At 33.9% G+C, this 12755-nt stretch overlaps 1 protein-coding gene and 4 non-coding genes across 5 annotated transcripts; 1 reads left to right on the top strand and 4 right to left on the bottom strand.

Annotated features, from left to right (window-relative positions):
* Window positions 1–141: 141 nt before the first annotated feature.
* LOC120184675 lies at window positions 142–260 on the bottom strand. The gene has a single exon (XR_005522057.1). It is a non-coding gene; the product is annotated as a U5 spliceosomal RNA (small nuclear RNA).
* Window positions 261–1109: 849 nt separating this feature from the next.
* LOC120184669 lies at window positions 1110–1269 on the bottom strand. Its single transcript, XR_005522053.1, has one exon. It is a non-coding gene; the product is annotated as a U1 spliceosomal RNA (small nuclear RNA).
* A 3095-nt stretch (window positions 1270–4364) lies between these two features.
* LOC120184678 lies at window positions 4365–4481 on the bottom strand. The gene has a single exon (XR_005522060.1). It is a non-coding gene; the product is annotated as a U5 spliceosomal RNA (small nuclear RNA).
* Window positions 4482–5767: 1286 nt separating this feature from the next.
* On the bottom strand, window positions 5768–5886 carry LOC120184670. Its single transcript, XR_005522054.1, has one exon. It is a non-coding gene; the product is annotated as a U5 spliceosomal RNA (small nuclear RNA).
* A 2966-nt stretch (window positions 5887–8852) lies between these two features.
* LOC120184614 (probable WRKY transcription factor 56) lies at window positions 8853–11759 on the top strand. Its single transcript, XM_039189029.1, has 3 exons — window positions 8853–9182; window positions 9370–9576; window positions 11555–11759. The coding sequence occupies exons 1-3, from the start codon at window positions 8902–8904 to the stop codon at window positions 11724–11726; spliced, it is 660 nt and encodes a 219-aa protein (XP_039044960.1). The 5' UTR covers window positions 8853–8901; the 3' UTR covers window positions 11727–11759.
* Window positions 11760–12755: the final 996 nt, after the last annotated feature.

The raw sequence follows: 12755 nt of genomic DNA, 5'->3' as shown, positions 1-12755 counted from the left end.
CAAAGCATTGGATCCAAGCGCAACCAAAATTAAATTAAAACCAAAATCTTTTCGCTAGCACCCACCACAAAAGGGACGACTACAATCATAAACTGGAAAATACACTTACCGCTTGATATTTTAAAACTTATATTGACATGGGGGCATTCAACGAGGAATACCCTTCCAAAAATAGGCATATGCCGATTGAAGTGGAGAGCACACGGTATTCTTAAGTAAAAGGCGAAAGAATAATTTGCTCTGTGCTAACCGCACAGCTCCGTTAGTTTGAAAGACAGCTACTTGTTTCTTTATAAACATGAGGAAAAGCTGTTAACTTCTTTCCCAGTGCGATGTGGGACAAAGGAACTTGGCTAGCTTGTGTTAATTTCATCTGAATCGTTCCCTCCTTTTAATTTGTACCAGGAGAAGAAAACACCAAGCTAAAATTAAGTTTTTGCTACCATCTCCAAAATTAAATAAGCATAAATCCTGCTCTCATAGTACTAGATATCGCAACTCTTAAAATTTTGACTGCATTAATATATTTTATTAATCGATTTCCAATAGAAAGTTGAGAGTATAGAGATTATACTTTTGAAATTGGAGAAGAGAGCTAAGAAGCTGTAAATGAGTGAAATTCTCAGGAAGCTAGAGCGAGAATGAGCGGTAATCATTTGTTTAATTTAAAACTGGAGTTGTCCCTACAAATGGAAATCAAATTACATCTTGTTGAGGTAATATTAATATATTATGGAAAACTAGAGTTGATGCAATACCTATGGTAGCTTGATTGAAACAAAATACTAACTTGGTAGTAGGTTTATCAGAATTAACAAACAATGTTAACTACAAGGTCAATTAGTCGGTAAGCACCAATCAACACGACTTGAAATTATTTTCACAGTTCAGGTTTTCACCTTTGTTTTATTATATATACTTCCCTCTAATAATTATGTTACCCCCATCCAATTGAAATGGTTATTGTGGGATAGCTTTAGCAATTTTACTCTCCGACATACTTGGTGAAGGAGGTTCCTTTTGAACAATATTTAGCTAAGTGGAAGTACAACAACGACCTAAAGAATAGGAAAGATGATTAAATGAACGAAACATTAACTAGGAATTGGGAAGGGGCCGCGCGAACGCAGGCCCCCACTGCCACAAATAATGACATAGGCTCTCCACACGGGGAGACCTTAGGCGGGTGCACCTTCAGAGTGCAATGAATGCCACCAACCTAGGCCATGGACCTTACTGATCACCCATCGACCTCGTCCAGGTAAGTAAGTTGCAAAGGTCGGCCATACTCTTTCTTTATAACCATTGCTCGACTCCCCGCTTTGTTGTCTTCCCGATATGGGCTTGGAGTTGTCAAATATGGGCAAATCAGACAAGTCGAGACTCAGTTTCTCCAGCAAACTAGTGACGCTAAGATATAAAATAAGAATCTGAAAAGATGATTTTAATTTAGCTTCAAAACCTCTTGCTGCTAACCCTCTGTTGCACAGTTTCTGCATGCAGTAGGGTGGCGTCGAAAATCGGAATTGATGACTAGTGGAGGAATGAGCAATTCTGGGTGATTGGAGGTGTTTCTTCACACCTCTTTACACTCTTTCAGGGTTTACTAAAGGTTCTAGCTAGTACCGGTACAAGTTTCATTGTGACCTCTAAAGTGTTGGGAAATAAAACGAGTAATTTCCCTATAACCAGATTAGTGAGAATGCGAAATAAAAGCGGAAAAATAATACCCGAAATTGATAACGGAGTTCAGCCAATTTTGCCTACGTCTTCGGACTGCTGCAGATTATTTACTAAAGAGAGAAAAGTTACAGGTGTTTACAAAACACTCACAACTTACAAGAAAACTCTTTTAAACTCTTTAGTATTGGGAGAGCTCCTAGACAGTAGTACAAGAAGTTCGATAGTTTCATAAGTTGCAGTGCTTTTACCATATGCTAAGCAGATCATTGTTGCTACATCAAGAAGTTCGACAACAGTTTCATTATTTTATTGTTGTACGTTGATGACATGCTCGTTGCAGGCTCAGACATGCAAGAGATTATAAACTTGAAGAAAAAATTGTCGAAGCAATTTGCAATGAAAGATCTGGGCGCTGCAAAGCAGATTCTTAGGATGAGGATCAAGAGAGACACAAAGTCGGGGACTTTGATGTTATCACAGACTGAGTACATCAACAAAGTACTCTCTAGGTTCAACATGCAAGATGCTAAACCAGTAAGTACACCTTTAGGTGTTCATTTTAGACTCTCCAAAGAACAGTCACCAAAGAAGAACGAAGAACGTGCACACATGGTGAAGGTACCATATGCCTCAGCAATTGAAAGTCTGATGTATGTCATGGTTTGTATTAGACCAAAAATTGCTCATGTAGTGGGAGTTGGTTAGTAGGTACATGAATAATCCGGGCAAAGTACACTGGGAAGCAGTCAAATGGATCCTCAGATATCTGCAGGGTACCACAAACAAAGCACTTTGTTTCAAAGGTGGAGATATGATACTGACATTCTATGTAGATGCTGATTTAGCTGGAAATGTTGACATCAGAATGAGCACTACAGGGTATGTCTATACTTTAGGAGGTACTGCAGTGAGTTGGGTTTCTCAACTATAGAAGATAGTTGCTCTCTCCACAACTGAAGCAGAATATGTCGTTGTTACGGAAGCCAGCAAGGAGATGGTTTGGCTCCAAAGTTTCTTGGAAGAGTTAGGCAAGAAACAAGAAAACAATGTCTTGTATTGCGACAGTCAAAGTGTTATCCATCTAGCAAAGAATCCGTCTTTTCATTCCAGGACAAAGCACATTCAATTGAGATATCATTTTATTCGGTCTCTTCTGGAAGATGGGATTTTGAAACTTGAATAGATTAGTGGAGCTCAAAATCTAGCAGACATGTTAACAAAGACGGTGACTACGGACAAACTGAAGTTGTGTTCAGCTTCAGTTGGCATGCTAGAATAACAAGACCAGAAATGTTGTTGCATTGATCGATGTGTAAAGACAAATTAAAATCAGTTTTCAAGTGGGAGATTGTTGGAATTCAAAAATTGGAGGGCTTTGGAAGTCAAAAATAGAAGCTGAAAATTGTTGAACAATTAGGCAACACATGGGCGACTGGCAAAACCAAATTAGGCAGCCATTTTGGTTGAATTTTGTGCATGAGAGAATTGCATTTTAGTTCATTCACTTTAGGGTATTTTCAAAGATCAGTCCTTAAGTTTCAACTATAAATACTCTTACCCATTTAGCTTAAAAATCATCACAAATCATTTCTTTCTCCCAATACTAAAGAGTTTAGAGAGCTTTCTTATGAGTTGTGAGTATTTTGTAAACACCTGTAAATTTTCTCTCTTTAGTAAAAGATTTGCAGCAGTTCGGAGACGTAGGCTAATTTAATTGAACTTCGTTATCAATTTCGGGTATTATTTTTGCACTTTTATTTCGCATTCCCACTAATCTGATTATAGAAAAATTACTCGGTTTATTTCCCAACATAAAGCAGCAGACGACAGTGCATTTTCCGAGCTTTATCTCTTCAAGAGGACCTCCTTATCATCCCTCCTACCGCCTTACTGATTACAAACATAGTTGACATCGTAGTTGGGATCTCCGATGCCATCAATAACCAGTATGATTCATGGGGCTCATTGTTTGGACGACTATTCTTCGCCTTTTGGGTTATCATCCACCTCTACCCCTTCCTCAAGGGCATTTTGTTTCGACTATTGTTCGGACTTATGAGTCCGAATAAATCCATTTGTTTCGAAAGATGGCCCGGTATTAGAATTTTGCGTGCTGAATTGTGATGACTAGGAGCACTACTTGTTTCACATGGCATTTGTGTTTTTGTGTGGTGAATGGTTCAGATCACGTTAGAGCAAATTATAGGTTGGGTTGGTTGATATAGGGAGGGGGATGGCACATTGTTCTTTGTTTTTACAGTTGTTTCCTTCTTTTTATTCATTAATTAAATTATCTTGGGGGTTTGCATTCTTAAAGTTGATGGGATTGCATTGGTGTCTCAAAATTTATTCCTATTAAAATTATCCTCAATTCTATTGGACGGGACCCATGGAATTTGTTCAATCAAAGTGTACTCTTATGAAATGATAGTTATGAAAATATAGAAGTATATTTGTTCCCAAGTTTATAACTCATATGCATCTTTTTCTTAGTGCAACCTTCCAAACCTCCACTGCTCCATATGCCCGACTTTCATAAGTTCACAATTTTCCCACAGCTTACAACACCGCCGCGGGAGAAGCTCCAATCGCCGCCAATCCTAAATAATTCCCAACTCTTTATCAGAGAGTTGTTATATCAAAATACAACTACGAAGTCCAAATATAAAAAAAAAGTAAAATATTATACAAGATCATTGTAACTTGGATTAGGATGGGGCCAACTTTGAGTGGAGAGCAAACAGTATTCTTTAGCAAAATGCAAAAGAATAGTTTGCTTTGTGCTCAACACACGGCTCCGTGACTCTAAAAGTAAAATTAGCTCTTTTATTTATAAAGTCGGTTGGGATGGTATATTACATTTGGTACCCATGTGGGATTGTGTTGTTCTCCAATTTCTACTCTTTAGACCTTTGGGCCTGCAATCTCTCCACTCTTCAGCCGAATTACATACTTTTTCTATCACGTTTTCTCTCATTTCTCCTGCTTTATTCTATGAAGCTTTCAGTTGTAACTTCAAAACCTCTGCACCCCTCTGATATAATGTTTCTATTTGGAGCTCAAACTCCGAATGGGACAAATATAGTTTTGGGTTTCAATGAGTTGCTGAAGCACCAAAAGGTTTTTCCTTTTGACTTTAAGCGTTGATAATCAGTTTTCTAATCAAATGCTACCAAATCATTAGAATTTAGAATGAAGTAACGAACAGAGTTATCGCTTTTTGTACTGCTGTAGTAGCAGGAACACAGCTTCGATGACCTCAGTGTTGTTGTCTACGCATTACTTATTCTGTCAACGGCATTGATATTGACACTGAGAAGTAAATTATGAGCAAGAAGTGATAAACAAGTGAATTTGCATAATGTTCAAGTACTGAATGTCCTCCATGCAGCGTTGAAGAGGAAACCAAAGTGAAAGCAGCGTTTTGTTTTTGCTTGGAATTGGAGTGGGTTTGTGTTTAAAGCTGGCAGAGGATTGGAAAATCCTAAGACCTCATCAACTGCAGAGAGGTGGGTTTGGAGAACCTTTTGCATGTTCCCAAACGCTTTAATTGGTTGGCTACTAGAAGCAAACTTCATGCACGGGGCTATCAAGTAAGCACTGAATGTCCCCAATTTACGTTAGGGAATACGAATTTAAGAAATTATATTAAAAATTTTAGGAGTTACAAAATTAGATAATTAATAAAAAAATACAAAGAAAAAACTTAAAGTCTTAAGAGAATTTAAAATTTCTATGGAGTGCTACTAGCACCTAGGCAGAGCACTGAAGAGGAAAACAGAGATCTTATTGTTTTTCTAAATGTGGATTCTCAAAACATGTTAAGCGATCATGTAAAGTTTGTCCTCAGTGAGGTATGGTAAGATGCACTGGTACAATAGTATGGAATGGCTAAGACTATGATTTTAGTCTCCTCTTCTACGTAAAACAACACAGCATAAGATCTAAGCTCAGCAAAATTAAATAAAAATCTCAACTATTTTCACAAGTACCAATTACAAGGAGAGTAAAGAGGACGACTAACAATCTAAACCAGATAATAACAACCAATCGATTGAATTCTTGAAGACTTAGATTGGGATGGGGGCATTCAACGAGGAATACCCTTCCAAAAATAGGCGTATGCCGTTTCAAGTGGAGAACACACGGTATTCTTTAGTAAAAGGCGAAAGAATAGTTCGTTTTGTGCTCACCACTCGGCTCCGTGAGTTTACAATTGAAATTAGCTCTTTTATTTATCGAGTAGGTTGGGATGGTCTTTTGTGTTTGGTAGCCATGTGGGATTGTGTTCTCCAATGTCTACTCTTTAGACCTCTGGGCCTGCAGTTCTACACTCTTGTGCCAAATTGAACACTTTTCTTTCCCTCAATTTTCCTGCTTTATTTTATAAAGCAACGGAGTAGGTTGAAACTCTAAAAGCCTTTGGTTTGATGACTCTTTGAGATAGTTGTTCCTGAAATTACTAATTCCAATGATGATGAAAACCAGCAAAATAAAGATAGGAGCACAGACAAAAAAAATAGAAAGATATGAAGGACAGAAATTGAAGGATTTTAATGATCACAAAATACAGTAATGCATGTGCCGAACCACTCTCCTAAACAGCTTATCTTTTTCAACCCGATTCATTTACGTTTGCTTTACCCAACGACATGGCCTCGCCCTCCTACCAAACTTGTTTAAATACGTTTGATTTCACATATTCATATGTATTATACCAATTGTAATATCAATCGAATTAAAGTCAATCAACTTTCACTTATCATTTCCTTTTTTTTTAAAAAAAAATCTTATTTGAATACTTGTTATATAAGGATATAATGATGGGTTGTAAGTTGTAATTTATAAAATGGAGTTTGGCGATTGCCAGTGTCAACCTCCCTTATCATCCCCAGTTAGGCCCCATACCTTAAACTGACAAAATCTCTCTTGAAAATAACCCAAAAAGGATCACTACAAAGTGCAAATTATGGTTCATATTTATCCCATTACATGTATCGTTTTGACATCACGGCTACGTTAGTTACGCCACCTTCAAGTTCAAAACAATATTGAAATATAAAACAAAGTATGTTAACTCTTCGTTTTATTTGGAAATTAAATGAATGAAAATGAGATAATAATAATTCAAAATAATCGTGATCGGTAGTTCTCAATTAAATATCTTTAAACTTACATCAATTTTTCTGACAAAATATAGACAAACAAGTATCTATCCATCAGAGAGCTTTAAGATGTTTTTCCTGTGAGAAGGAAATATTTAGAAAAATCAATTAAAATTAAAATGAAACAGCATATATCCAATTATTGTTGTCTTTTGCTGCATGATATAATTATGTATATATCATTATAGGCTCCTTTTGCACAAAAAAATTAACTTCAATTGATCATAAACTACAACCTTATATTGTGTAACATTGTCTAATGATACTTAACCATCATACGCCCGCCTATTTTTACACTCATTATTTCCCCCAAAATATAAAAGTCTCTGATTTTTATCAAAAATATAATTACCATAAAAAGTACCAAATGAATATAATATATTAGAGATAATTAATCAAAATGATGAAAGCAATGGGGGTATATGGTCCACACATGGAATATTTAATCTAGGAATGAAAAAGAAGAAGTAATTATTTAGAAAAGTGTAATTATTATGTTGAATATTGAAGAGATGATGATAACTATATAATGGGGTTGGGCTTGGAATTTGAGCAGAAATGGTGGGTTTCGGAGAAGTATATACAAAAAGTGAAATACCAAAAGGCTAAGAGCTTTTTTCTTTTCTTTTTTGGGGGGCATAAGTCAACTAGGGCCTCTTTCATGATATCCGATAGCAGAGGATCATCATTGCCCCTCCCTCATATTTTCCTAATTTCTTGCTAAAAACAACTACAAAATTAAATCAATTCATTATTATACAAACCATAGAAAATAGGGTATATTTAATCGCCCATTATTAAAAAAATTATTTAGACCACCTAAATTAAAACCTTTACAAAATGAACGTTAAAATTATGTTCTATTTTCGTTTTGGTCACTCATGATCAATTTCACTAGTGATATAGTTGGTTGAAAAAAACAACAAAAGCTTCGAACATGGGATTCAATCCTAAATCCAATTGAAAATCCTTCCTACGTCTAACAAGTAAAAACTACACCCATTTGTGTTATTTGTTTAAATGTTGATAGTATTATTTATTTTCATCTAACTACCAAGCCAATTACATGGTGACTCATGTCATCATAATACATTGACACATGTCACCAACCAAATTTATTATAAATGATAAAAATGAAAATAAAATATAATTTTAATAGTTATTTTGTATTTTCTAAATTTGAGTGACCAAAATAAAATAGTTTAGAACTGAATGACCAATTGAATAGTTTACCCTAGAAATATGATTCTGATAAATGATAATATACTTTCTTTCTTTTCAATTATTGTTTAAGACTTTTCTCGGCTACTTTTTTTTTTTTTACAAATAATATGTATAATAAAATTTAAAATTGAACCATTAAATCATGCCATTTCAAAACAGCTATATAAAAAAATATTTCGAATATAAACTTCTTGTATATATATATTTGATCATCTGAGATAAATACAAGGTAATATATGTTCAAAGATAAATCTCAATTATTTGACATTGAACACTCGTACCTCTGACATTCTTGATACTCGAATTCGGGACCTCAAAGAATAACAATAATTCTTTTACTACGCACTTCCTAGGAATGGTGCAAACTTCTTGTATGTTATGTACAAATGTATATGTTAGTTTAGAGATTAGGCGTAGTGAAGTTTGTTGAAAATGGAGAGCATGGAATTTCCAAAGCAAGTTATGTTTTTTTTTAAGCTCCTTAAAACAGGAAAATTCCACTAAACAAATGGACATGTAATGTAATTTCATGAGGTCAAAAGAGTAACATGTCTTCCACTACTTACTCTCAAAACCAGCAGCTGATTCATCGTAAATATTGAGGGAAAAAAGAGAGTGGTTTGGTCACATTAAAGCATTTCATAATAATAAATTATCAATAAAAGTAATGAATAAAAAATCATAGTTCATCTAAATTCACTTTATGTATCTCTCCTAGAAGTTTCAAGTTATTTTAGTCTCATCAGTCTATAAAGGAAAGCAAAACCTAAAATAAACACTGTATGATTCTCCTCCTCCACAAGCCTCCTGCAGAGAGATAGAGTAGAAAATGTCATCGAGCTCCCAGCAAGCCATGCTAAACCAGTGCTTCTTCGATGAAAAAGAGATGCCTTGTGCTGTTTCTCAAGTGGATTTCTTTACTTTTCCTCAAAACCTGTCTTCACCATATCCCCCTCCATTTGCCTCACATCAGCCTCTCAAACCCTTCGATATTGCACTGCCTGATCTAACACAAACCCTATTCTATCCAAAGCATAGAGTACAAGACCCTGCTTCTGATTCTGGAGGACCCCAACTCCTTTCCTTGCACAGATCTACTGCAAATTTCTGGTGAATATATGGCTTTTTACAGAAATATTTGTTCATGCTAAGATTAATATTCCCTCTCTTTTTTAGTTTTCCTTGCTTTTTTTTTCTTTGCATGTAAATGAAAAGGAAAAATATTTATCAACTCTCAATGAAAACGACAAGATTGGTTTTCATCATAGATATCTCTTCTTCTTCTTCTTTGCTGTAGGGCATGGGGGAACGAGTGCTTGGGAGCCAAGAAAATCGATGTAGAAGATCATCTAGGCGTAATGAAAATGAAGAGGATAAAAGGAAGAAGAAAGGTAAGGGAGCCTAGGTTTTGCTTCAAGACCATGAGCGATGTGGATGTGCTCGATGATGGATACAAGTGGAGAAAGTACGGCCAGAAAGTGGTAAAGAACACCCAGCATCCCAGGTGCACACTCAAATATACATCTCTTTTTTCCTTTTAACATTTGGCCTTGCTAGTACCCAATACACATGCTATGTTTCCCTGTCTTTTGGTTATCATGACTGCTAGGCTTTACAGCATTCCTCATATTGCATGATATCTGAAATTGATGGGGATTTTAATCATGAATTCACAATAGATCATAAATTTTAAATCATGGAAGAACTAATTATTAGCTTCAAAAGATACGAGATCACAATAAAAAGCGGGAAACTATAGACCAATTGATAAATTAACATAATGCCTAGAAGATCTAACAATGTTAAAAGTTAGGGATACGTAGGAAATGGGCAATGCCATAATGAAATTATATAGAAATATCCCATTTCATTAAATAGAGGCTCACTGGTTCATGCCATGAATCATTTGAAAATTAAGCAGCCATCATAAGGATGACAAAAGTTGAACATAATATTTATGAAAAATTTATAATCAAGAAGATTACTAGGGACGGACATAAAATTTTATATTAGATGTACAAATTTATAAATTGAAGAATAAAATTATAAAATTTAAGGGATGCGAAATTAAATTATCAATAAAAAATTATAAAAATATACTTAAATTATATAAAAATTTATTATTTTTTTAAAATTCGACTGTACCTCCTAACATCCCTCAATCTAGCATGTATTCTACAATAGTGATAGTAAACACTAAATAGTGAGTCTATTGCTTCATCGTTGAACAATTAACATTAGGACGATATAGTTCTTGGAGTGATCATACCATGCTAAGAAGCTGCCTAGCTAAGCTTCTGTATAAATGTATAAGTGGATGATATAAATGCACTGAAAGTATCCATCTTTTATATAGTTAGGAATTTATGAGTTGAAGAAATAATAAAATTAAATTAATATAAAATAAGACATGTGTGCAAGAGAAAAAATTTAATATGGTTTGACTTTTTTATTTCTATGGATAAGAAGAAGAAAAAAAATACACTAAGCGTAGAGATCATGAAGAGTCAAAATATGTAACATTTCATGTATCTCAAACTATAATATCTATACAAAAAATTACAATATTTCAAATCACTCTCTCAAAATCTTATAAAACTATATTTACAATATGAACTCAAATATTATATATTTAAGTATCTTCGTTCACGAATTCCTAACACATATATGTAATATGAATCCTAAGCGTTTGGTAGCTATGGATTTCACTTTTTGATTTGTCACTATGTAGAAAATCACCTAGCTAGATTTTGCTCACAAAGTAGAAAATCCAAGGCAATGATTTTATCTCTGAATACGGACAACATAATTATGCCCCCATATATGTATAATTTTAGGGTTTTGAGCATCATTTTCTTTTGTGAAAGTGTGAGTTTGAAGACCCCATTTAGCTAGAAATTTGGTACCGATTAGCATGTGTTTCTTTTTTATTATGGAAAAGAGTGAACCAAATAATCAAGGATGAAAAGCAACATATACTAGTTAAATTTGCTTTGAAAAAGAAATCTAATTAATTAATTAAAATCAATTATATAATCATTGTGCTTTGGATTAAAACCGAAGTTCCTTAGTTACAGTTAATAGTATAATAGTATATATGAGTAATTTATTTTGCAAACAAAATAATGAGGATGGAGCAAGTAGGTCCCTAACTCCTGACTTATGTTAAAGAGGAAGACTACTAATTCAAATTGGTAATAATCATAGCTAATGACTTATCATAGTTTGATTAACTTCATCATTATGAAACACACAGTGCCAGTGACCCTATCCACCTTCATGCAAAGCTTTCAGATTATCTCAATACATCCCCCTTTTTCACTTTTAATTCACATTCAAGCCCCCACATGCTTACAACAAAAATTCTCAGTGTTCACTCTAAGTAAAAGAAGTATAATTTCTTCCTTCAAAATGTTAATTATTGACCTACTATAAATTGTATACATCTACATAATGAAAAAAATGTATTGAACTGAATGCAGGAGCTACTATCGTTGTACGCAAGATAATTGTAGGGTAAAGAAAAAAGTGGAGAGATTGGCAGAGGATCCAAGGATGGTTATTACAACCTACGAAGGGAGGCACGCTCATTCGCCGTCTCCGGATCTCCATGACTCGCATCGCCCAAACTCTCACATTGACAGTTTATTCTAGTACCTTATGTTCATATGATTTTATACATTATTCGTAAATTAGATGATCTCACTTTAATAAAATATAATTATTTTATATTTATTCTGAAAATATTTTAATAATATAGAATTATTTAGTTGGGAAAATGAAAATTTGTTTGTCTTATGCACTGCACTAATAGTCAATCTACGCAGTTTGGGGTATCTAATATTGGACCTATCATGAGCTGGCCAATGTGGACATATAATTATTAATAGATAAACTTAACAATCCACGTTGCTAAAATATACATAGAGATATTCAACCTATTTAGGAACTTCACTGATTAAATAGAGTGTTGTTATTCTTAGAAATTCTAAGTTTAATAACTGCATCTGCAAGGTGTGTGTATGTTATCAATGATTAGTAAAAATATAAACAAGTATTATCTTATAATCACCACATACTATTCAATATATATATATGTGTGTGCAAAAGTTGTGCTGTTTTCCATCTTGGTTGATAATAATTTTGAAGTTCAAACCTTAAACTACCTCTTTGATTGAAAATAAATTTAAACCTTTAATAATCCTTTTTATAGTGAATTTTGTGCAGCTTCATCCATCCAAATCACTAGCTAGTGATGGGTGTGATGGAAATGTGGGCTTATGATTTTAGTATAATGACTCAACTAATGGCCCGGTTGGAGAATAACATTCAATGACCGGGTAGTAAAACATTAAAAAAAATCGCACAACAAAAAAGTTAATTTCATTATAATAAAACCTTAAATGAGGTACCTTACAAAAGGATATACAATTCATTCAAAATCACACATAATTGGAGGGAAAATAAAATATTAATAACATAAATGAAATATATTAATTTATATTAATTGAATATAGATGATCATAGAAAAAATATATAATGTTAATATAAAGTACAAATATTCTAAAGATATTTTCATTTTTGTAATTATATAGAAAATATATGTTTTTGTGTGATAATAATAAGGAAAAACGTCACTGAAATTTAACATTATTATCTCTGAATCTGATATATCCGACTCCA

The sequence above is a fragment of the Hibiscus syriacus genome, unplaced genomic scaffold (assembly GCF_006381635.1).
Source record: "Hibiscus syriacus cultivar Baekdansim isolate YM2019G1 unplaced genomic scaffold, ASM638163v2 tig00112925_pilon, whole genome shotgun sequence".
Classification (NCBI taxonomy): domain Eukaryota; kingdom Viridiplantae; phylum Streptophyta; class Magnoliopsida; order Malvales; family Malvaceae; genus Hibiscus; species Hibiscus syriacus.
The sequence above is the reverse complement of the archived record's forward strand: the minus strand, read 5'-3'. Positions and strand labels throughout refer to the sequence as shown.

Bases quoted from the DNA above. Each gene is read 5' to 3' on its own strand.
- LOC120184614 (XM_039189029.1), top strand. From the start codon at position 8,902: ATGTCATCGAGCTCCCAGCAAGCCATGCTAAACCAGTGCTTCTTCGAT. The intron at 9,183-9,369 runs GTGAATATATGG...TCTTTGCTGTAG, and splicing joins AGATCTACTGCAAATTTCTG to GGCATGGGGGAACGAGTGCT. The intron at 9,577-11,554 runs GTGCACACTCAA...AACTGAATGCAG, and splicing joins AAGAACACCCAGCATCCCAG to GAGCTACTATCGTTGTACGC.